This window comes from Pithys albifrons, chromosome 31 (genome assembly GCF_047495875.1).
Source record: "Pithys albifrons albifrons isolate INPA30051 chromosome 31, PitAlb_v1, whole genome shotgun sequence".
NCBI classification, from domain to species: domain Eukaryota; kingdom Metazoa; phylum Chordata; class Aves; order Passeriformes; family Thamnophilidae; genus Pithys; species Pithys albifrons.
Window position 1 is genome coordinate 1,168,439 of NC_092488.1, and position 17,550 is coordinate 1,185,988.

Consider the following 17,550-nt stretch of genomic DNA (forward strand, 5'->3'; position numbering starts at 1 on the left):
AAGAGAAAGAAATTGATTTTTCTGTGCTTTAATGAGCCCTACTGTGTATTTGGAGATGAGTTCATGGTCCTCAGGAACTGATAAAACAATGAAGAAGTTCTCAAGAAGTCAGAAGCCAAACTCTAAGTCTCCTGAAGCATCAATGGGCCCCACTGAGGGCAGGCACTGACAAAGCCTCCCCAGGGACTCGTTAGAGCAGATCCTTGGAGGCCCTGATTGCAGGGAGACAAAGGCTCTGTGCAGGCACCTGGAAAGCTGAGAAAACCCTGGGTTTCTTTGAGGAAGCACAAGTGCCAAGGCCTGAGTCTCAGGCCCTGGGCCAACAGGTCCTGTCCCTCACTGGTGGCTCGGGGCTGTTTGTGGGGCAGGAGGGGGTGAGGGTGTGAAATGACAAATGTCAAAATTTCTGCAACCCCTCCCAGTCTCCAAAGGGAGGGGTTAGGGAGAAACAAGGTGCAGACCCTCAAAGGAAAGATCCTTATGCTGGCCTCAGTGGCAGAGGTACCTGTCAGAGTGCTGGGGACAAAGCCCTGGGTGCCTTTGTGCCTTCCAGCCCTGCCAGAGCCCTTGGCCATCTCTCCTGCAGTCTGTCCTGCCCTGTCCCTGCTGCTCCTCTGGCCTTGCAGGCTGCACACACCCATCCTGCTTTGCCTCCCAGCCCTCCCACCAGCATTTCTGTGCCCTCACTGATGTCTGTGCAACCATCACTGCCTGTTCCCTGGAACACAAAGCCATGGCATGGTCCAGACTCTCTCTGCGTGACCTCTTGCACCACAAGGCTCCCCTTTGAGGGATATTTCTATTTCCTCACCTCCACTCTCAACATTCCAAATCTGACTATGTGGCTTTCTTTCTCATTCCACCACCAAGAACATCTCCATCCTGCCTGATCTCCTCTGGCTCAACTCCAGTTCTTCTTCATTCCTCCCCAAGGATGAGCCTCATAGACAGACAGACCAGTCCAGAAGTGTTACCCCAGGGCTGAGTCCAGAGGGGTGACAACTTCCCTGTCTGGGTGGCCACACTGCCCCCAAGTCAGCCCCACATCCTGTTGTCCTTATTAACTTTCATCCCGAGCCCCTGTGCCTCAGGACATCCCTCACAGAGCCCAGGGCCTTCTCCTCAGGGTCACTCCAGAGCTGTTCATGTCCCTGTCCTCAGCTCTGGGTCATTGTGCCCCCAGGGCAGGACTGGCCTCTTTCCCTTCCAAAACTCCATGAGGTTTGTATTGCCAGAGCCCAGAGCTCCTCAGGGCCCCTGAGAGGGACTCTCAGCTGGGGCAGCTCTCAGTGTGTGTGCACAGGGGGCTCAGCTGCCTCTGGGTGCCCAAGGCTGCTGCTGCCTGGCAGGGAGGTGACAGATGGCACCTGGCAGCCCCTTCCCAGCCACAGGCCCCCTGGAGATGCTGAGGCACAGCTGACTCCTCACAGCATTGCCACCCATCTGCTCCTTGTGTCCCACAAGCTGATCAGGTCCAGGTCACCTCACATTCCTCTCCCAACACCTTGTGCCTGCTCTGGACCCTCAAGGTCCCTGCCCAGCTCCCAAGGGCTGTGTGGGGGTCGTTAATTGTCAGGGGTTGGTGTTTAGAGGTTCGTGTCAGGATTAGGTAGAAGTTTAGGGAGGTTTGGTGTTGTGCTGACAGGGTTGGAGTCATGTTTAGGGGAGGAGCTTTTTGGTCCTGTTTAGGATTAAAGCTTGGCTTTCATACTAAGAATGCAGGTTTGGGATTGGGGCATTAGAGTCTAAATAAGAGTCTGGAGTTCTGTCTTTGGGCTTTTCCTTCGAGGTCAGGTTGAGGTTGGCATCAGAGCAGTGGATTCCTTTCACTGGGAGAGGCAGCACTTTTAGGCTGGGGCTTGAGGTTGGACATTGGGTAAAGGTCTATCAGAGGTGTTTGCACAGTCAGTGTTTCAGCACTCTCAGCATGACCTGAACCTGTTTTGAAATCATCAAAATGTTTCCTCTCTTTTGTCCAAGCTCCTCTTTCCTTCCCCAACTGTCCCAGTTCCTCCCAATCTCCCCAGAACTTCCAACAGGATGGTCTCAGCTTTGTGATGGCACTGCAACCTCATGGAGTCAAGGGGCCATTGTCACACTTGCAGGGCCTTATGAAGCCAAAGGGACCCTGGGACACTGCAGGAGCTCATGGAATCAAGGGGCCATTGTGACATGCGGGGCCTCATGGACAAAAATAACCCTGAAATGTTTCAGAACCTCATGGAATCAAGGGGTCATTTTGTCACTGCTGAGTGTCATGGAAATAAAGTGACCCTGGGACACTGAGGAGCCTTTTCAGATCAAGGGGCAGTTGTGACACCACAGGACCTGATGGAGCCAGAGGAACCTGGGGACACTGTTCAACCTCATAACTCCAGATGGCATAGGGACACTGTGGAACCTCATGGAAACAAGGGGCCACTGTGACAGTGCAGGACTTCATGGAACCAAAGGAACCCAGGAACACTGTGGAAAAGCATGGGACCAAGAGGCCATTGGACATTCAGGGCCTCAGGGAACCCAAGGGGCCCTGTGACATGGAGTAACCTCATGGAATCAAGGGGCCATTCTGACAGTGAGGAACTTGATGGACTCAAGGGGCCACTGTGCCCCTGCACAGTCTCATGGAACAAAATGAACCCTGGGACACAGTGGAACCTCATGACATCAACGGTCCATTGTGACACTGCAGGGGCTCATTGAACCAAAGGAGTATGGGGACAGTGAGATATCCCATGGAATCAAGGGGCCATTGTGACATGTGAGTCCTCGTGGAACCAAAGGAACCCTGAGGCATTTCAGAACCTCAGGAGCCAAGGGGCCAGTGTGATCCTAGAACTCCAAGGGATCAGCAGACCCGCTGCCTCCCCCCCACTGCCACATGGACCGGAGTCGTGGCTGCTCCTTGGGCCCCTCTGGAGTCAGCGTTTGCTTTGGCAGCAGAACTTGTCTTGGATGAGATACTTTCCAGATTTTGCTTTGCCCCCTCTCTCCCATGGTTTTATTTTTTAATCTTGTTCCCTCAGGGGAAAAGGGGAATGGGAAGCACATGTTGATAACCATCTATACATAAAAGGGAGTTGAGGGCGGAGAGACAAAGTGATTTCTCTCTCTCTTGTTGCTTTGAACTCTTGATATTGTTGTCTTTGCTGCTGTATTTCTTCTCACTAAACTTCTACTTTTTTCACTTAATACCTCTTCTTGTTTTGTCTCTCTGTACTGGTGGGGAATAAAAGGGGAGTGAATTAATTTAATAGGATTTTCCATCACAATATTTGTCTTTAAGCCCAGACAGGTTGCTCAAGGCCTCCCTGAAAGGTGGCATCAACCACAAAGGACTTGAAAAAGCATTTAGTCCCATTGTATAGAGAGATAATAAAGATGTTCTACAGTGGTATTGAAGGGCTGATCACTGGGATATCTCACCAGGATGTTTCTGCCAAGTGGAATTTTTTCTGTTGATTTTATTTGACACTCTTTGTTCAGCCAAATTCCCACCCACCACAGGTTCCACTTCTTCACTCCAGCTCTCACCAATCTGGCCATAAGGACACCATAGAAGAGCATGTCAAAGCTCTTGCTAAAGTCTTGGCACACAACACCCCCTTTTTGTCCATCCCACATGGGTTCTGCCATCCCTTCCTTGTCCTTCCAAAACCTGGAGATGGCTGCAGAGGACTTCCCATATCCCCTTCTCTGCTGAGCCTGACCAGTCTGGAACTCTCTCAGTCCTCCTCCATGCCCTGTTTGCAAACTGGTTCCATCTCTGCTTTTCCCAAGTCCCCAGGAATCTCTATGATGGCTCTGGCCTTCCCAAGGTGTGTGAGAGAGGACTCACAATGACACTGCCCACCCTCCTCAATATCCCTGAAACCAAAGGCCTTTTCCATATCCCACAGTTCCAGTTTAGTGCCCACAACACAACACAGGCCTGTCCAGCTCCTTGGGGCCATTCATAAGGGAGGCAGCAGGGATTTCTTCCTACAGGAACACCACCCTCTGTGCACTCCATGGCTGCCCAGAGCACTTTCCCTGGTGCCTCCCTGCCCGGAATGTTTCTGGCCATCAGGCTGTAGGTGAGAGGGGTGAGCAGGTGCTGAGGATGATGTAGAACAAGGGCTGTGTCAGACTCTCTCAGGAGGGCTGTGCTGGGCAAGGCTGAGGGTGCTGCAGAAAACAGTGACACTGTTGAGGTGAGAGGGGCAGGTGGAGAGACCTTGTGGCTGCCTGTGCTGGGCAGGAGCTGCCCCAGGATGGCAGCTCTGAAGCACACACAGGTTGCCAGTGTGATCAGGAAGGGGAAGGCTGGATCAGAAAATCAGGCTTGGAACACAAAGAGCAGCAGTGACATGGTGTCACTGCAGGAGAGTTCCAGCACTGGAGCAAGAATACAGAAGTGGTGCAGTATGTCAGGGCCATAAAGGTGTCTGGGACAAGAAGGAAATGATGACTGTGGGTGACAGGACTCCCAAAGGTCAGGGTGCAGCTTTACTGGAGACAGAAATTCCTTGTTTATGCCTGGCCTTGCTGTCACCTCCTGGCAGTGGCTCCATGGCCCCTTTGTGTCCCACTGCCCATCAGATGGTGCCACAGCCCCCTGTGCAGCCCCAGCCCAGGGCAAGGGCAACCAGGGTGGGGAATGGCCCCTCTGGTAGGATGCCCAGGGCAGTCCCTGGGCTTGGTGACAGAAATGGGTGTCTAAGTAGAAAAATGAATTTAATAAGGACATTTCATTGAAAACAGTAACATCAGAAGAGGAAAAAACAGTTATAAATGAGGACAGACTTGGTCTCTCATGACATACACTATAAGCCATTGACAGAGCAAAGCAGGGAGGTTTTGGCAGCTGAAAAGCATCCAGTCATCCTTTAAAGTAAACAAACTTTCACAGAGAGAAAGGACTTCACAGCACGAATCTCTGAGATTCAAAGTAAAGACATTTTATTTCACACAGCACACGGTTTATATGGGGTTAGAGGTGCATCTTATTGGCTGAAAAGGTCTCACCCCAACACCCTAGAACTTCTAATTGGTTAAAAGCCCATCTCTCACAAGTCCAGTGTTTGTATTATCTCCTCCCGATGTTTTGAGGTCCATGTCCAGAGATCAGGAAGGCAGTTGAGACGTTCTCATGAAAACACTTGCAAGGAGTGACCGTCGCCTACCGGACAAACAGCAGGTGTGTGTCCTTGCAGGCTGAAGTATCAGCATGATTCTCATGGAGCTGAAGCAGTTTGGACTGCTCAGAAATTAACTTTTTGCAAGCAATCTCACAACAATCATTTTCCTCACAGCATCCTTGAGCTCCTGGTTCCTCAGGCTGTAGATGAGGGGGTTGAGTGTTGGAGACACCATTGTGTACAGAACTGACACCACCAGGTCCAGGGATGGGGAAAAGATAGAAGGAGGCTTCAAATAGGCCAAGAAGACAGTGCTGAGAAACAGGGAGACCACAGCCAGGTGAGGGAGGCACATGGAAAAGGTTTTGTGCCGTCCCTGCTCAGAGGGGATCCTCAGCACAGCCCTGAAGATCTGCACATAGGAGAAAACAATGAAAATGAAACATCCCAATAATAGAAAACAACTAACAGCAATGAGACCAAGTTCCCTGAGGTAGGAGTGTGAGCAGGAGAGCTTGAGGATGTGGGGGATTTCACAGAAGAACTGGCCCAGGGCATTGCCCTGGCACAGGGGCAGGGAAAATGTATTGGCTGTGTGCAGCAGAGCATAGAGACAGGCACTGGCCCAGGCAGCTGCTGCCATGTGGGCACAGGCTCTGCTGCCCAGGAGGGTCCCGTAGTGCAGGGGTTTGCAGATGGCAACGTAGCGGTCGTAGCACATGATGGTGAGGAGAGAGAATTCTGTTGCCAAGAAGAAGATAACCAGAAAAATTTGAGCAGCACATCCCATGTAGGAGATGTCCCTGGTGTTCCAGAGGGAATTGTGCATGGCCTTGGGGACAGTGGTGCAGATGGAGCCCAGGTCTGTGAGGGACAGGTTGAGCAGGAAGAAGTGCATGGGGGTGTGCAGGTGGTGGTCAGAGGCTACGGCGCTGATGATGAGGCCGTTGCCCAGGAGGGCAGCCAGGGAGATGCCCAGGAAGAGCCACACGTACAGGAGCTGCAGCTGCCGCGTGTCTGCCAATGGCAGGAGGAGGAAGTGGCTGATGGAGCTGCTGTTGGACATTTGCTGCCTCTGGGTATGGGGACCTGTTCATGTAGAAAAGACAGGGACAAGTCAGGACAGGCTGCTTTGAACTAAAATGGTGCTATTTCCCGTAGACTGTCTCACTTTGACTCATCTACCCTTGTTCCTTCTCTGGGAAAATCCTTCATCCAGGTTTCTGATTTGAGCTCCCCTTGCACTGTCTGGGTGTGCCATGAGCAGTCAGGCCTGTGTCTGTTGGGCCTGGAGGAGCCATCTCTGCCCCACTGCAGTGGGTTTGTGTTCATGTGGCAGAAGGACTGGCTTGAACAGTCAGCATTTTTCAATGCAATCACTCCTAATGCAGAAAGGCTTGTTGGCATCTGCACTTCCAATTTTAAAGGACTGTTTTTCCTACCCACATTCCATGCCTGGTTCTCTGAGGTCAGAAATTCCCAGCCTTTCTGCTGCACTCGGACTGAGCCACTGAGAGGTGTGGGAGGCAAAGGGATTCCTGTGGCTCAGGGCAAGGTGAGTGGCTGGACAGGCTCACTCCAAATGGCCCTGTGTTTGCACCTTTGGGGATCAGAGGACAATCACTTTTCATGTACCCTGAGAAGAAACCAGAATATGCTGAGAGCAGAGGGATCACTAAATGTCTCAGTCTTTCTGAAGGTCTCTGATGAAGACTGACTTCTGCCAAAGACACACAGAGTTCATTTGACAAACCCAACAGCATTTCCTCAGTTGTAACATCTCTGTGCTTCTCCATGGGGCATTCAGGTAACACCAGTGTGCTATAGGAGAGATTTGCATGCAGGAGGGCAGCTCAGTGCTTGGAAGGACATGACAAGGAGACCCCTGAGTGGCCTGGGGATGGTGGCTCATTAAGGGAGAGTCAGCTCATTCCCCTCTCACACACACTGATTTGCCTGCAGCCAAGAGTGTAGAGGAAAAGGTTGAACATTCCATTCCAAGGACACACCTGCATGACAGGAATCACAAGGGCAGTGCCTGACTCAGATGCTGCAAATCCCAGAGCCTCACTGAGAGAACAAGACAATAAGAACAAGATAAGAATTGTAGAGAAACAAAGGAAAATATTGTGGTTCTCTCTCTGAGACACCAGGGCAGAGACAGCAGGCACTGAGGACAGTGTTACCCTGACCCAGCTGTGCCACCTCACAGACACCAACAGTGCCCTCCTTCCCACAGCAGTTCTCCTTTTAGCTCCCCTTCATTCCCTGATCATATCCCTGCTGCCTGGACATTTTCCTCCTGGCAGGTGCCTTTTCCCTCTCAGCACTCCCAGTCCCATCCCACCCTCTGTGCACTCACCCCAACCCTACAGAAACCTGCCTGTCTGCAGGGCACTGCCTGGGGCATGTTCTCTTTGCAGGTGGGAAAGGGCAGGTCACAACAACCCTGAGGGGCCCAGAAAAGGTGATCCTGGTGCTGTCCATAGCTGAGGCATTTCAGGGGGATCCCAGGAGACAGACTGACTCAGAGTTACACATCAGCAGTCTCAGTACATGTTCAACCATTGTGTGCATGGTCCTTGTGTGCCCCTTCCAAGTCAGAAGATTCTGTGATTCTGTGGTTACACCTCCTATTGTGCTTCTCTCATCCCCCAACAATCTCACCCTGCTCCAAGGAGTAAACTGAAAACACACTCAGGAAAGCACCTTATTACAATAATCCCTGATTTACCATCTTCTCAGAAAGTGTCATCCAGAGCCTTTCCCAGGTGGATCTGGAGCTGTGAGCAGCCCTGACCCACACAGCACCCTCTCAGCAGCAGGACCCTGCCCTGCTCAGGGCTGCTCCTTCCTCCCACAGCTTCTCCCCAGACCTGTGAGCAGCAGCCCGGGCTGGCTGAGAGCTGCCCCTGGCAGGCAGCAGAGTCCCTGCCCCAGCACAGCACCCTGGGCTGCAGGACCCTGCTCTGCACCACAGCCCTGGGCACCCCTGGCTGCACACCCACCTTCACAGACCTGCAGCACACAATGGGAACAGGGATTGCCTTGCTCTGTCCCTCGGATGGTGCAGGAGGCAAAATCAGCTCTGCTGTGTGGCCACCTCCTCTGCACTGGAGGAACTGGGAGAGTCCTCCAGGAAGCTCCTAAAAGCTGCAGGATGTGCCAGTTTAGGAGATCCCTCCAGGAACTGAAGTTTATCCTCCTTAAAGTCGACTGTTTCAGAGTGATAATTTCTCCTCTAGTGAGATATAAGCAAGCTCTCCTCTGTCTTCTTCCAAACTGTGCTTAACTTCTCTCTCACTTCTCTGCTGTGCCCTGGGTGTCTGCAGGCAGTGCCCTGAGCCCTGCTGGGCTGTGCACAGGAGCTGCTCCTGGGCAGAGCTGTCTCTCTGCAGCACTGCCCGCTTGCCAGGAGCTCCCTGTGTGCCAGGAGCCCGGCCCAGCTCAGCATCTAAAGAACAAACCCTGGTGGGAGTTTGGTCCTGACTCCCTGAACATCAGGCCCTGAGTGGAACTTGAGGAAACCTCACAGGAATTCAAAGTCGTGTTGCAACTCCAAAGTTTCTTGTAGTTTGAATGGGTCTCACTGAGGGACACAAAGGAGAAAATGTCCCCAGGTTCCAGTTAGAGCAGAAAACTGGAGGTAGTGCTGACAGCTGGGGACAGGCAAAGTAAAGTTGGCTCTGATGCTGAATAAACCTGGATTTGTTTCACTAATCCAGAGGTCTAAACCTTGACCACGTTAAGGAAATGTCACAGCCATGCCACCCAGTCCCTGGAAAGGGAGATCCTGTCCCTCCCTCTCATTCCTCAGGGCTCTTCCTGGGGCACTGGGATGTGGGGATGTGAAATGCCAAGGGCAGGAGTATGGGGTGGCACCTCCCGGGCTGCTGAACAGGGACAAGGAGGCAATGAGGCCCCAGGGCTGCAAGGCTCACTTGTCTCCTCATGCCATCAGTGGCACACACAGCAGCCATGGCCAAAGGCCTGCACAAGTTGGCTCTGTCAGGGCCTTTCAGCTTCTGCACACCCCTGTCTCCTCTCCAGCCCAGACTGTCCTACAGTGTCCATGCCCTGCCCCTTTCCCTGCAGGCTGTTGTCATCCCCCTGACTGCCCCACCTGGCTGGCACCTTCTTGCACTGACATCTCTCCCTCCTCCCTGGCTCTTCCTTGGAATACAAAGCCTTGGGCTGATCCAGACTTTTTCTGGGGGCGTGTTGCCCCACAGCACTGCTCTCAGAGGGGAATTCCTTTCTCCTCATATCCACCCTGAATCTCCCCAGCTGCCCTTGGTGGCATTATTTCTTTCTCATGCTGTTTCTCACTACAAAGGAAAGTTTCACCATCTATGGTGGAGAGCACTTCAAGCACTCTCAGGCCTCTCCTGTGCTCTACTCAGTCTCCACACCACTGAGCCCTGGGCTTTCAGTCCTTATCTATTGCTCATGTGCTTGAGGCCTCCAAGTGCATTCATGGGCCATCTCTGGTCCCTCTCCACGTGTTTAGCCATGACAATGCAGAGCTGCTTGTCCAAGAAAGATGGAGTGACACTTTTTGCCAAGGGTTGTATTGGCAGAAGAAGGCACAGTACCTGAAACTGATTGAGGGGAGATTTACATTGGATGTCAGGAAGAAATATTTTATATGAAGGTGGAAGGAGCCTGGAATAGGTTGCCCACTATGTGCAAAAACCCGCCCCTGGAGGTGTCCAAGGTTGGGAGCTTTGGGCAACCTGAACTCGTGGAAGGCGTCCCTGGATAATGAAAGGGAAAGTTGGTCGAGAGGCTCTTTCAGGTCTCTTCCAACCCAACCCATTTTATCAGTCTTTCATTTCTATATCTCCAATACCCTCACCACAGTGCTGCAAATATCTGCATACACAATGTCAGCATTTTGATGTGACCCAATCCCCAGAGCTTTATAGAAATGAATGAACTGCCATTTTAAAGACATGAATTTCATGGTATTTGGAGGAACAATTCAAAACTCTGAAGTTCCAAAGGAACTAAGAGAAATTTACAACATCTCTACATGAAAAGCTCACCGAGTACTCTGAGTTGGGCCTGTGGCCTTCAGTGTGTTGGGGCTGCCCTGGGGCTTCTCCTCCAGTGGGATGTGCCCTGGTCATGGAACAGCAAAGGCACTTCCTACCCCAGCAATCTGCATCCTTCTGCATGTCAGGCCCTCACTCACTGTCCCTCACTCTGCTCAGTGTTTGCCTTGGCTCGTGGGTGCACTTGATTAGATCTGCTTGAGTGTTCTGAGGCACAATCCAACACTTATTGCCTTCTGCACCCACAGCATAAGAAATATCACTTGCCCTTTCTATGGGGATGGACCTGATGGATGTTTTTGCATTACTGCTTTTAATTCCCCCTTTTGGAAGATGACATTTTCCCAAGCTGGATCAAGATGTTGGGCTCTTTCACAGTTACCTGAAGTAACTCAGAATCATAGAATGTCCTGAGTTTCAGAGACCTTAAAAGATCATCTAATTCCAACCCCAGTGACATGGACAGGGACACCTTCCACTAGGCCTCATTGCCCAGAGCTCAGTCCAACCTGGCCTTGAACACTCCAGGGATGGGGCAGCCACAGCTTCTCTGGGAAACCTGTGCCAGATCCTCAGCACCCTCAGAGAGAAGAATTTCTCCCTAATATCTCATCTGAACCTGCTCTCTGTCAGTGTGAAGCCATTCCCTCTTGTCCTGTCACTCCAGGTCCTTGTAAACAGTCTGTGTCCATCTTTCTTGTTTGCTCCCTTTGGGTCCTGGAAGGCCACAATTTGGTCACCCCAAAGGTTCTCTTCTCCAGGCTGAACAATCCCAATTCTCTCAGCCTTTCCCCATGGCAGAGCTGCTCCATCCCTCTGATCATCTTGGTGCCTCCTCTGCACTCATTCCAACAGCCACCTGTGCTGGGACCCCAGAGCTGGAGGCAGCTCTGCAGGTGGGGCAACATCCACCCATGTGTGTTCCTGGGAGTGCAGTGTGGAACCTCATGGAAACAAAGGGACATTGTGACACCACAGAACCTCATGGAACCAAAGGGACATTGTGACACCACAGAACCTCATGGAACCAAAGGGACATTGTGACACTTCAGATTCTCATCGAAACAAAGGAAATCTGGAACATTTCTGAACTTCAAGGAGTCAATGGGCCACTGTGACACTTGAGGCCTCACCAAACCAAATGGACACAGGGACACCGTGGAACCTCTTGGAGATACGGGGCCACCATGACACTGCAGGGCCTCAGGGAACACAGGAAACACTGAGACTTTTCAGAATCTCATTGAACCAAGGGGCCTTTGTGTTTTGTGGGGCCTCCTGGAACCAAATGAACCCCAGGACATTTTGGAAGCTCATGGAATCAAGGTGCCACTGTGGCTCTGCAGAGCCTTATGGACAGTGACGGGATGTTGTACCCTGATCAGGCCCAGAATCTGCTCAGAGAATGCAAACAGTGCAGGCTCTCTGTGCTGAGTTACTGCTGGCACCAAGGTGCTGGTTTGGTGTTGAATTCTGCTGAAACCAGCCTGGTTCACCAAACTGCAAATACACATCCTGCTTTTTGAAACAGGAGCTGACAGATAAGCTGCTCACTGGCCTGGAAATACAGGACCTGCAATCCCTCCCTGTGTAACTTTAAATCCCAGCCCAACTCTCATATGGCACATCCTTCCACAGACTGCCTTGAAGTGTGTGGAGCTTCTCCCATGAAGAAGGAGGGTTCTTCATGGTCACTGCCCAGGGGTTAAGGGAAGGACAGAGATCTGCCCTCTTTATCTGTGTGGTAAATTACAACAATCCCTGCTGAATGATTGTTTCTTTTTTGCTGGCTTTGATACAACTGCTTTAAAATAATGCTTTTGATACAGAGCACTGCACTATTTTAGGCTATAATATACTATACTAGGAGGTTTTTAGCCTTTCCACAGTGTAGTAAATAATTCTGATTTAGATCTTTAATCTGTTCACTTATCTGTTTCTTTCTCTGTCCATTTATGATAATAAATAATACATTAGATATAAGTACATCTGATATGCCATCATTAAAACCTGCAGGAGAAAGTGATTCAATCACATCTCTATAATTCCCTAAATTTTAACCACAGAGTAAACCTGAGTCTAAGATTGGACCTTGTCACACTCAGGCTCCTCTCTAAGAAGGGTTTAGAAAGCAATGGGGTCCTTTCTGCACCTCATAGCTCAATGTGGTGCCTTCTCTAATAACCTTTGTCTAAGCCTTCCATATTTGCTGTGACACAATGAGATTCCACAAAGTCTCAAGACACCTTTGGTTCCATGGGCTTGCCCAATGTCACTATGGTCCCCTGATTCCATGAATTTCCACAGTATCTCAGGTTTCTTTTCATTCCATGAGGCCCCACAGAGCCAAAATGGACCCTTCATTCCATGAGGTTCAGCAGTGACACAGTGGTGGTTTCAGAGATGGTGGAGCTTTTTTTTCCCTTTGCAGTTGGAAATAGAATGAGAAAGAAATAAGGTCACCAAGGGCAATGGAGGAGGTGCAGACTGGAAACAGGGAGAAAGGAATTTCTTTCCAAGGTCAGAGCTGTGGTGAAACACATCCCCCAGAAGGAGCCTGGATCAGCCCAAGGCTTTATGGAAGAGCCAGGGAGGAGGGAGAGATGTCAGTGCAGGAAGGTGCCAGCCAGGTGGGGCAGTCAGGGGGATGACAACAGCCTGCAGGGAAAGGGGCAGGGCATGGACACTGTAGGACAGCCTGGGCTGGAGAGGAGACAGGGATGTGCAGAAGCTGAAAGGCCCTGACAGAGCCAACTTGTGCAGGCCTTTGGCCATGGCTGCTGTGTGTGCCACTGATGGCATGAGGAGGCAAGTGAGCCTTGCAGCCCCTGGCCCTCATTAACCATAGAATCATAGATTTGATTGGATTGGAAAAGACCTCTGAGATCATCAGGTCCAACCCTTGGTCCAACTCCAGTCCCTTTACTAGACCATGGCACTCAGTGTCATGTCCAATCTCACTTGAAAAATCTGCAGGGATGGTGAATCAACCCCCTCTCTGGGCAGCCCATACCAATGCCTGATTACTCTCTCTATAAAGACTTTTTTTCTCATCTCCAATTTAAATTTCCGCTGGCAGAGCTTGAGCCCATCGTGCCCCCTTGTCCTATTGCTGAGTGCCTGGGAGAAGAGACCAACCCCCACCTGGCCACCTGAGGTCACCTCTGAGCCTCCTCTTCTCCAGGCTAAACAACCTGAGCTCCCTCAGCCTCTCCTCACAGCACTTGTGCTCCAGTCCCTTCCCAGCCTTGTTGCTCTTCTGTACACCCACACCAGCCCCTCAAGATCTTTCCTGAAATGAGGGGCCCAGAACTGAACACAACACTCAAGGTGTGGCCTCACCAATGCAGAGTACAGGGGAAGGGTCACTTCCCTGGTCCTGCTGGCCACGCTAGTTTTGCTCCAAGACAGGATCCCATTGGCCTTCTTGGCCACCTGGGCACACTGTTGGCTCATGTCGAGCTTCCTGTCACTCAGTACCCCCAGGTCCCTCTGCCTGGCTGCTCTCCAGCCACTCTGTGCCCAGCCTGGAGCAATGCAGGGGGTTGTTGTGGCCAAAGGGCAGGACCTGGCACTTGGCCTTGCTGAACTTCATCCCATTGGAATCAGCCCATCTCTCAAGTCTCTCCAGATCCCTCTGCAGAGCCCTCCTGCCTTCCAGCAGGTCGACGCTCCCTCCCAACTTGGTGTCATCAGCAAATTTGCTGATGATGGTCTCAATCCCCTCACCTAAATCATCAATAACGATGTTAAACAGGACTGGACCCAACAATGACCCCTGGGGAACACCACTGGTGACCGGCCACCAGCTGGATGACTCCTTGTCCCTGTTCAGCAGCCTGGGAGATGCCACCCCATCATCCTGCCCCTGGCATTTCACATCTCCACATCCCCACATCCCAGTGCCCCACCAAGAGCCCTGAGGAATGAGGGAGGAACAGGATCTGCCTTCCCAGGGGCTGGGTGGCATGGCTGTGATATTTCCTTTACAAGGTCAAGGCTTAGACCTCTCGATTAGTTAAACACATCTGTGTTTATTAACATCAAAGCCAACTTTACTTTGCTTGTCCCACCTTCCATCACTACCTCCAGTTTTCTGCTCTAACTGAATGCTGGGGACATTTTCTCCATTGTGTCCCTCAGTGGGACCCATTAAATCTACAAGAAACTTTGCAGTTGGAAGAAAACTTTCTATTCTTGAGAGGTTTTCTCAAGTTCCACTCAGGGCCTGGTGTTCAGGGATTAAGCACGAAATTCCCCCCAGGGGCTGTTGCTGTGCTGCTGAGCTGGGCCGGGCTCCTGGCACACAGGGAGCTCCTGGCAAGCGGGCAGTGCTACAGAGAGACAGCTCTGCCCAGGAGCAGCTCCTGTGCACAGCCCAGCAGGGCTCAGGGCACTGCCTGCAGACACCCAGGGCAGAGGAGAGAAGTAAGACACTGATGAGAGGCTTTGTGGAGTGTCAGAATGCTGAGAGTTCACTGATGGAATCACCTGAACAGTCCTTAACACAGTAAGTCTCTGGGTTCAGGGCGATACAGGAGTGTGCTGGAGGGCTCTCCCAGAGCTCACACATGTTGCTGCAGCTCACATTTGGCAGGATGGCTCTCAGGGTTCCTTTTTGTGGAGGACGACATACTCCAGAGCAAGGATTACCTGTGCCATCATCAGAGAGACACAGCATGAAATCTTTCTTCTGGGGATGGCACAAGGGTGGGAAGGTGGGTGCTTAGCCAGGGGTGCCCAGGGCTTCTCTGTCCGAGCAGGGTCCCTTCATTCAGGGGACTGAGTGTCAGGGCAGGGGCTCTGCTGCTGCCAGGGGCACTCTCAGCCTTCCTGGGGATCTCCCAGGGTGCTCCAGGGATAAGATCTGGGTGAAGGTGTGACACCTGTCAGGGCAGGGTCCTTCTGCAGGTGAATGGGTGCAGTGGGGTCAGAGCTGCTCACAGCTCCAGATCACCCAAGGTTACTTTAATAAAGACATCAAGGCAGCATTAACCTGAAGGGAGAGTCTGTGCTTTGGGTTTTCCACTCTTCGTGGTCTCGGGGGGGAGATGGAGATGGCAATTTATTTTTCTTCTCATATGAAGGCACTGAGATTCCATTTCTCATGAATTTCTGAGCTTCTTCCAAACCCCAGCACAGCCAGAACTGCCTCTGGGCATTGCCCTGTGCTGGGAGGGCTCTACAGGGCAGAGCTGAGCACCCAGGGCCGGGATGGGCTTTGGGAGCACTGCCAGGGCACAGCCCTGGGCACAGGGAAGCAGCTGCTGGCAGGGACATCTCCAGGCAGCAGAGCCCTGGGCAGGGAGTGAGAGGGAGTTGCTGCTGAAATGCCGTGGCAGAGCAGTTAGGGCAGCTCTGGCCATCTCCTACTCTGCTGATTTTTTCCCAGAAGAAGCCCCTGATCTCCTCCAATAGCCAGGAGAGCCTCTACCTCAAAGGCCATGGGGTCAGGGGCATCTCTTGACACACAGAGCCCTGATGAGGGGAAACTCCCTTTGCCCATCTGCTTGTCCCTGTGGGGTGTCCAGAGGAGTGGGGCAAAATTTCCCCATTTCTCCTCCTCTTCATGCTGCCTTTGTTCCCAGCTCAGGTGGGAGCTCCAGGCAATGGGTCTACAGGACTCTCCACTGAGGATGTAACACCTCTGGGACATTCAGCCCTTTCCCTGGATGATCCTGCTGTGCTGCAGGCTGCCTTCCTGAAGGGCACAGCTGTGCCATTGCAGCTCTGTGTTCCCCACAGCCCCTCAGCACCGAGGCCATGGCAGTGGGGCTGCAAGGTGTGTGCAGGCAGCTGCAATGAGCCCTGTGTGCCCCTGGCTGGGAGGGGAGAGCTGAGATCTGCCTTGGGTAGGATGAGACAGGATGAGGAGTTTGGAGATGTGCACTTGCAAACTGAAGTCACCAGCTCTCAGCAGTGTGCAGCTTCTCCTCATGAGAACACTTGAGTGCCTTTGCCCTGCAGGTCAAAGAGGTGACAGCCTTGGGCAGCTGAGAGCAGGGCTGAAGGACACACTGTCTGCCCCACACTGCAGGAATGGACGATCCCTTTGATTCACAGGACCTGCCAGGTTTCTCTTAGACATGAGTATAAATGCAAAGGATTTGTGCCTTAAAAACTCCACTCCCTGTGGTGGAGCAACTAGAAGGAAAGAAAAAACAACTATGAGTCCACAGCTGTGCTGTGCAGTCGTTTGAACTGTGAGTGACAAGGCTGAGAAGCTGTTTAGTGCCATGAATGAGTTTAAAAAAACATCACTCCCAGTTCCTATTTATTTATCTGCTGTTGTAGAGTACAACTGATTACTGCAGAAAATCAGCAGAGCTCGTTAATCCTTAGAGCTTTCTGAGCCAGGCCTCTCCAGAAGTCCTAAAATGACCAGCCAAAGAATTCTTGAGAGTGAGAAGAGGCGATTTAAAGGGTTTACATGAGGACAGGCATAGTTCTTTTTTCAGAGACATCTACAGTAACTACTTACTGCTTTTTCTGCTTGGACAGGTGCCAGTACCCAGAGACAGTAAATGTCCAACAGCAGCTCCATCAGCCACTTCCTCCTCCTGCCATTGGCAGACACGCGGCAGCTCCAGCTCCTGCTCTTGTGGATCTTCCTGGGCATCTTCCTGGCTGCCCTCCTGGGCAACGGCCTCATCATCAGCACCATAGCCTGTAACCACCACCTGCACACCCCCATGCACTTCTTCCTGCTCAACCTGTCCCTCACAGACCTGGGCTCCATCTGCACCACTATCCCCAAAGCCATGCACAACTCCCTCTGGGGCACCAGAACCATCTCCTACATTGGGTGTGCTACTCAGGTCTTTTTTTTTCTCTTCTTCATCATAACAGAGTATTCCCTCCTCACCATCATGTGCTACGACCGCTACGTTGCCATCTGCAAACCCCTGCACTACGGGACCCTCCTGGGCAGCAGAGCTTGTGCCCACATGGCAGCAGCTGCCTGGGCCACTCCGTTTCTCTACTCTCTGCTGCACACAGTCAATACATTTTCCTTGCCCCTCTGCCATGGCAATGCCCTGGGCCAGTTTTTCTGTGAAATCCCCCAGATCCTCAAGCTCTCCTGCTCAAACTCCTACCTCAGGGAACTTGGGCTCATGGTGGTTAGTGCTTTTCTATTTGTGGGTTGTTTCATTTTCATTGTTTTCTCCTATGTGCAGATCTTCAGAGCTGTGCTGAGGATCCCCTCTGAGCAGGGACGGCACAAAGCCTTTTCCATGTGCCTCCCTCACCTGGCTGTGGTCTCCCTGTTTGTCACCACTGTCTTCTTTGCCTACCTGAAGCCCCTTTCTCTCTCCTCCCCATCCCTGGATCTGGTGGTGTCAGTTCTGTACTCAGTGGTACCTCCAACACTG

The 17,550-nt window shown here is 51.9% G+C and overlaps 1 protein-coding gene and 1 pseudogene across 1 annotated transcript; one reads left to right on the forward strand and one right to left on the reverse strand.

The window, feature by feature from the left end:
* Nucleotides 1-4,903: 4,903 nt before the first annotated feature.
* LOC139684104 (olfactory receptor 14A16-like) lies at nucleotides 4,904-6,217 on the reverse strand (annotated as a pseudogene).
* Nucleotides 6,218-16,701: 10,484 nt separating this feature from the next.
* On the forward strand, nucleotides 16,702-17,550 carry LOC139684105 (olfactory receptor 14J1-like; the record flags this gene model as incomplete). The annotated part of the gene is made up of 1 exon (XM_071579705.1): nucleotides 16,702-17,550. A coding segment is annotated over exon 1 (849 nt), but the record flags the coding sequence as incomplete, so codon positions are not given.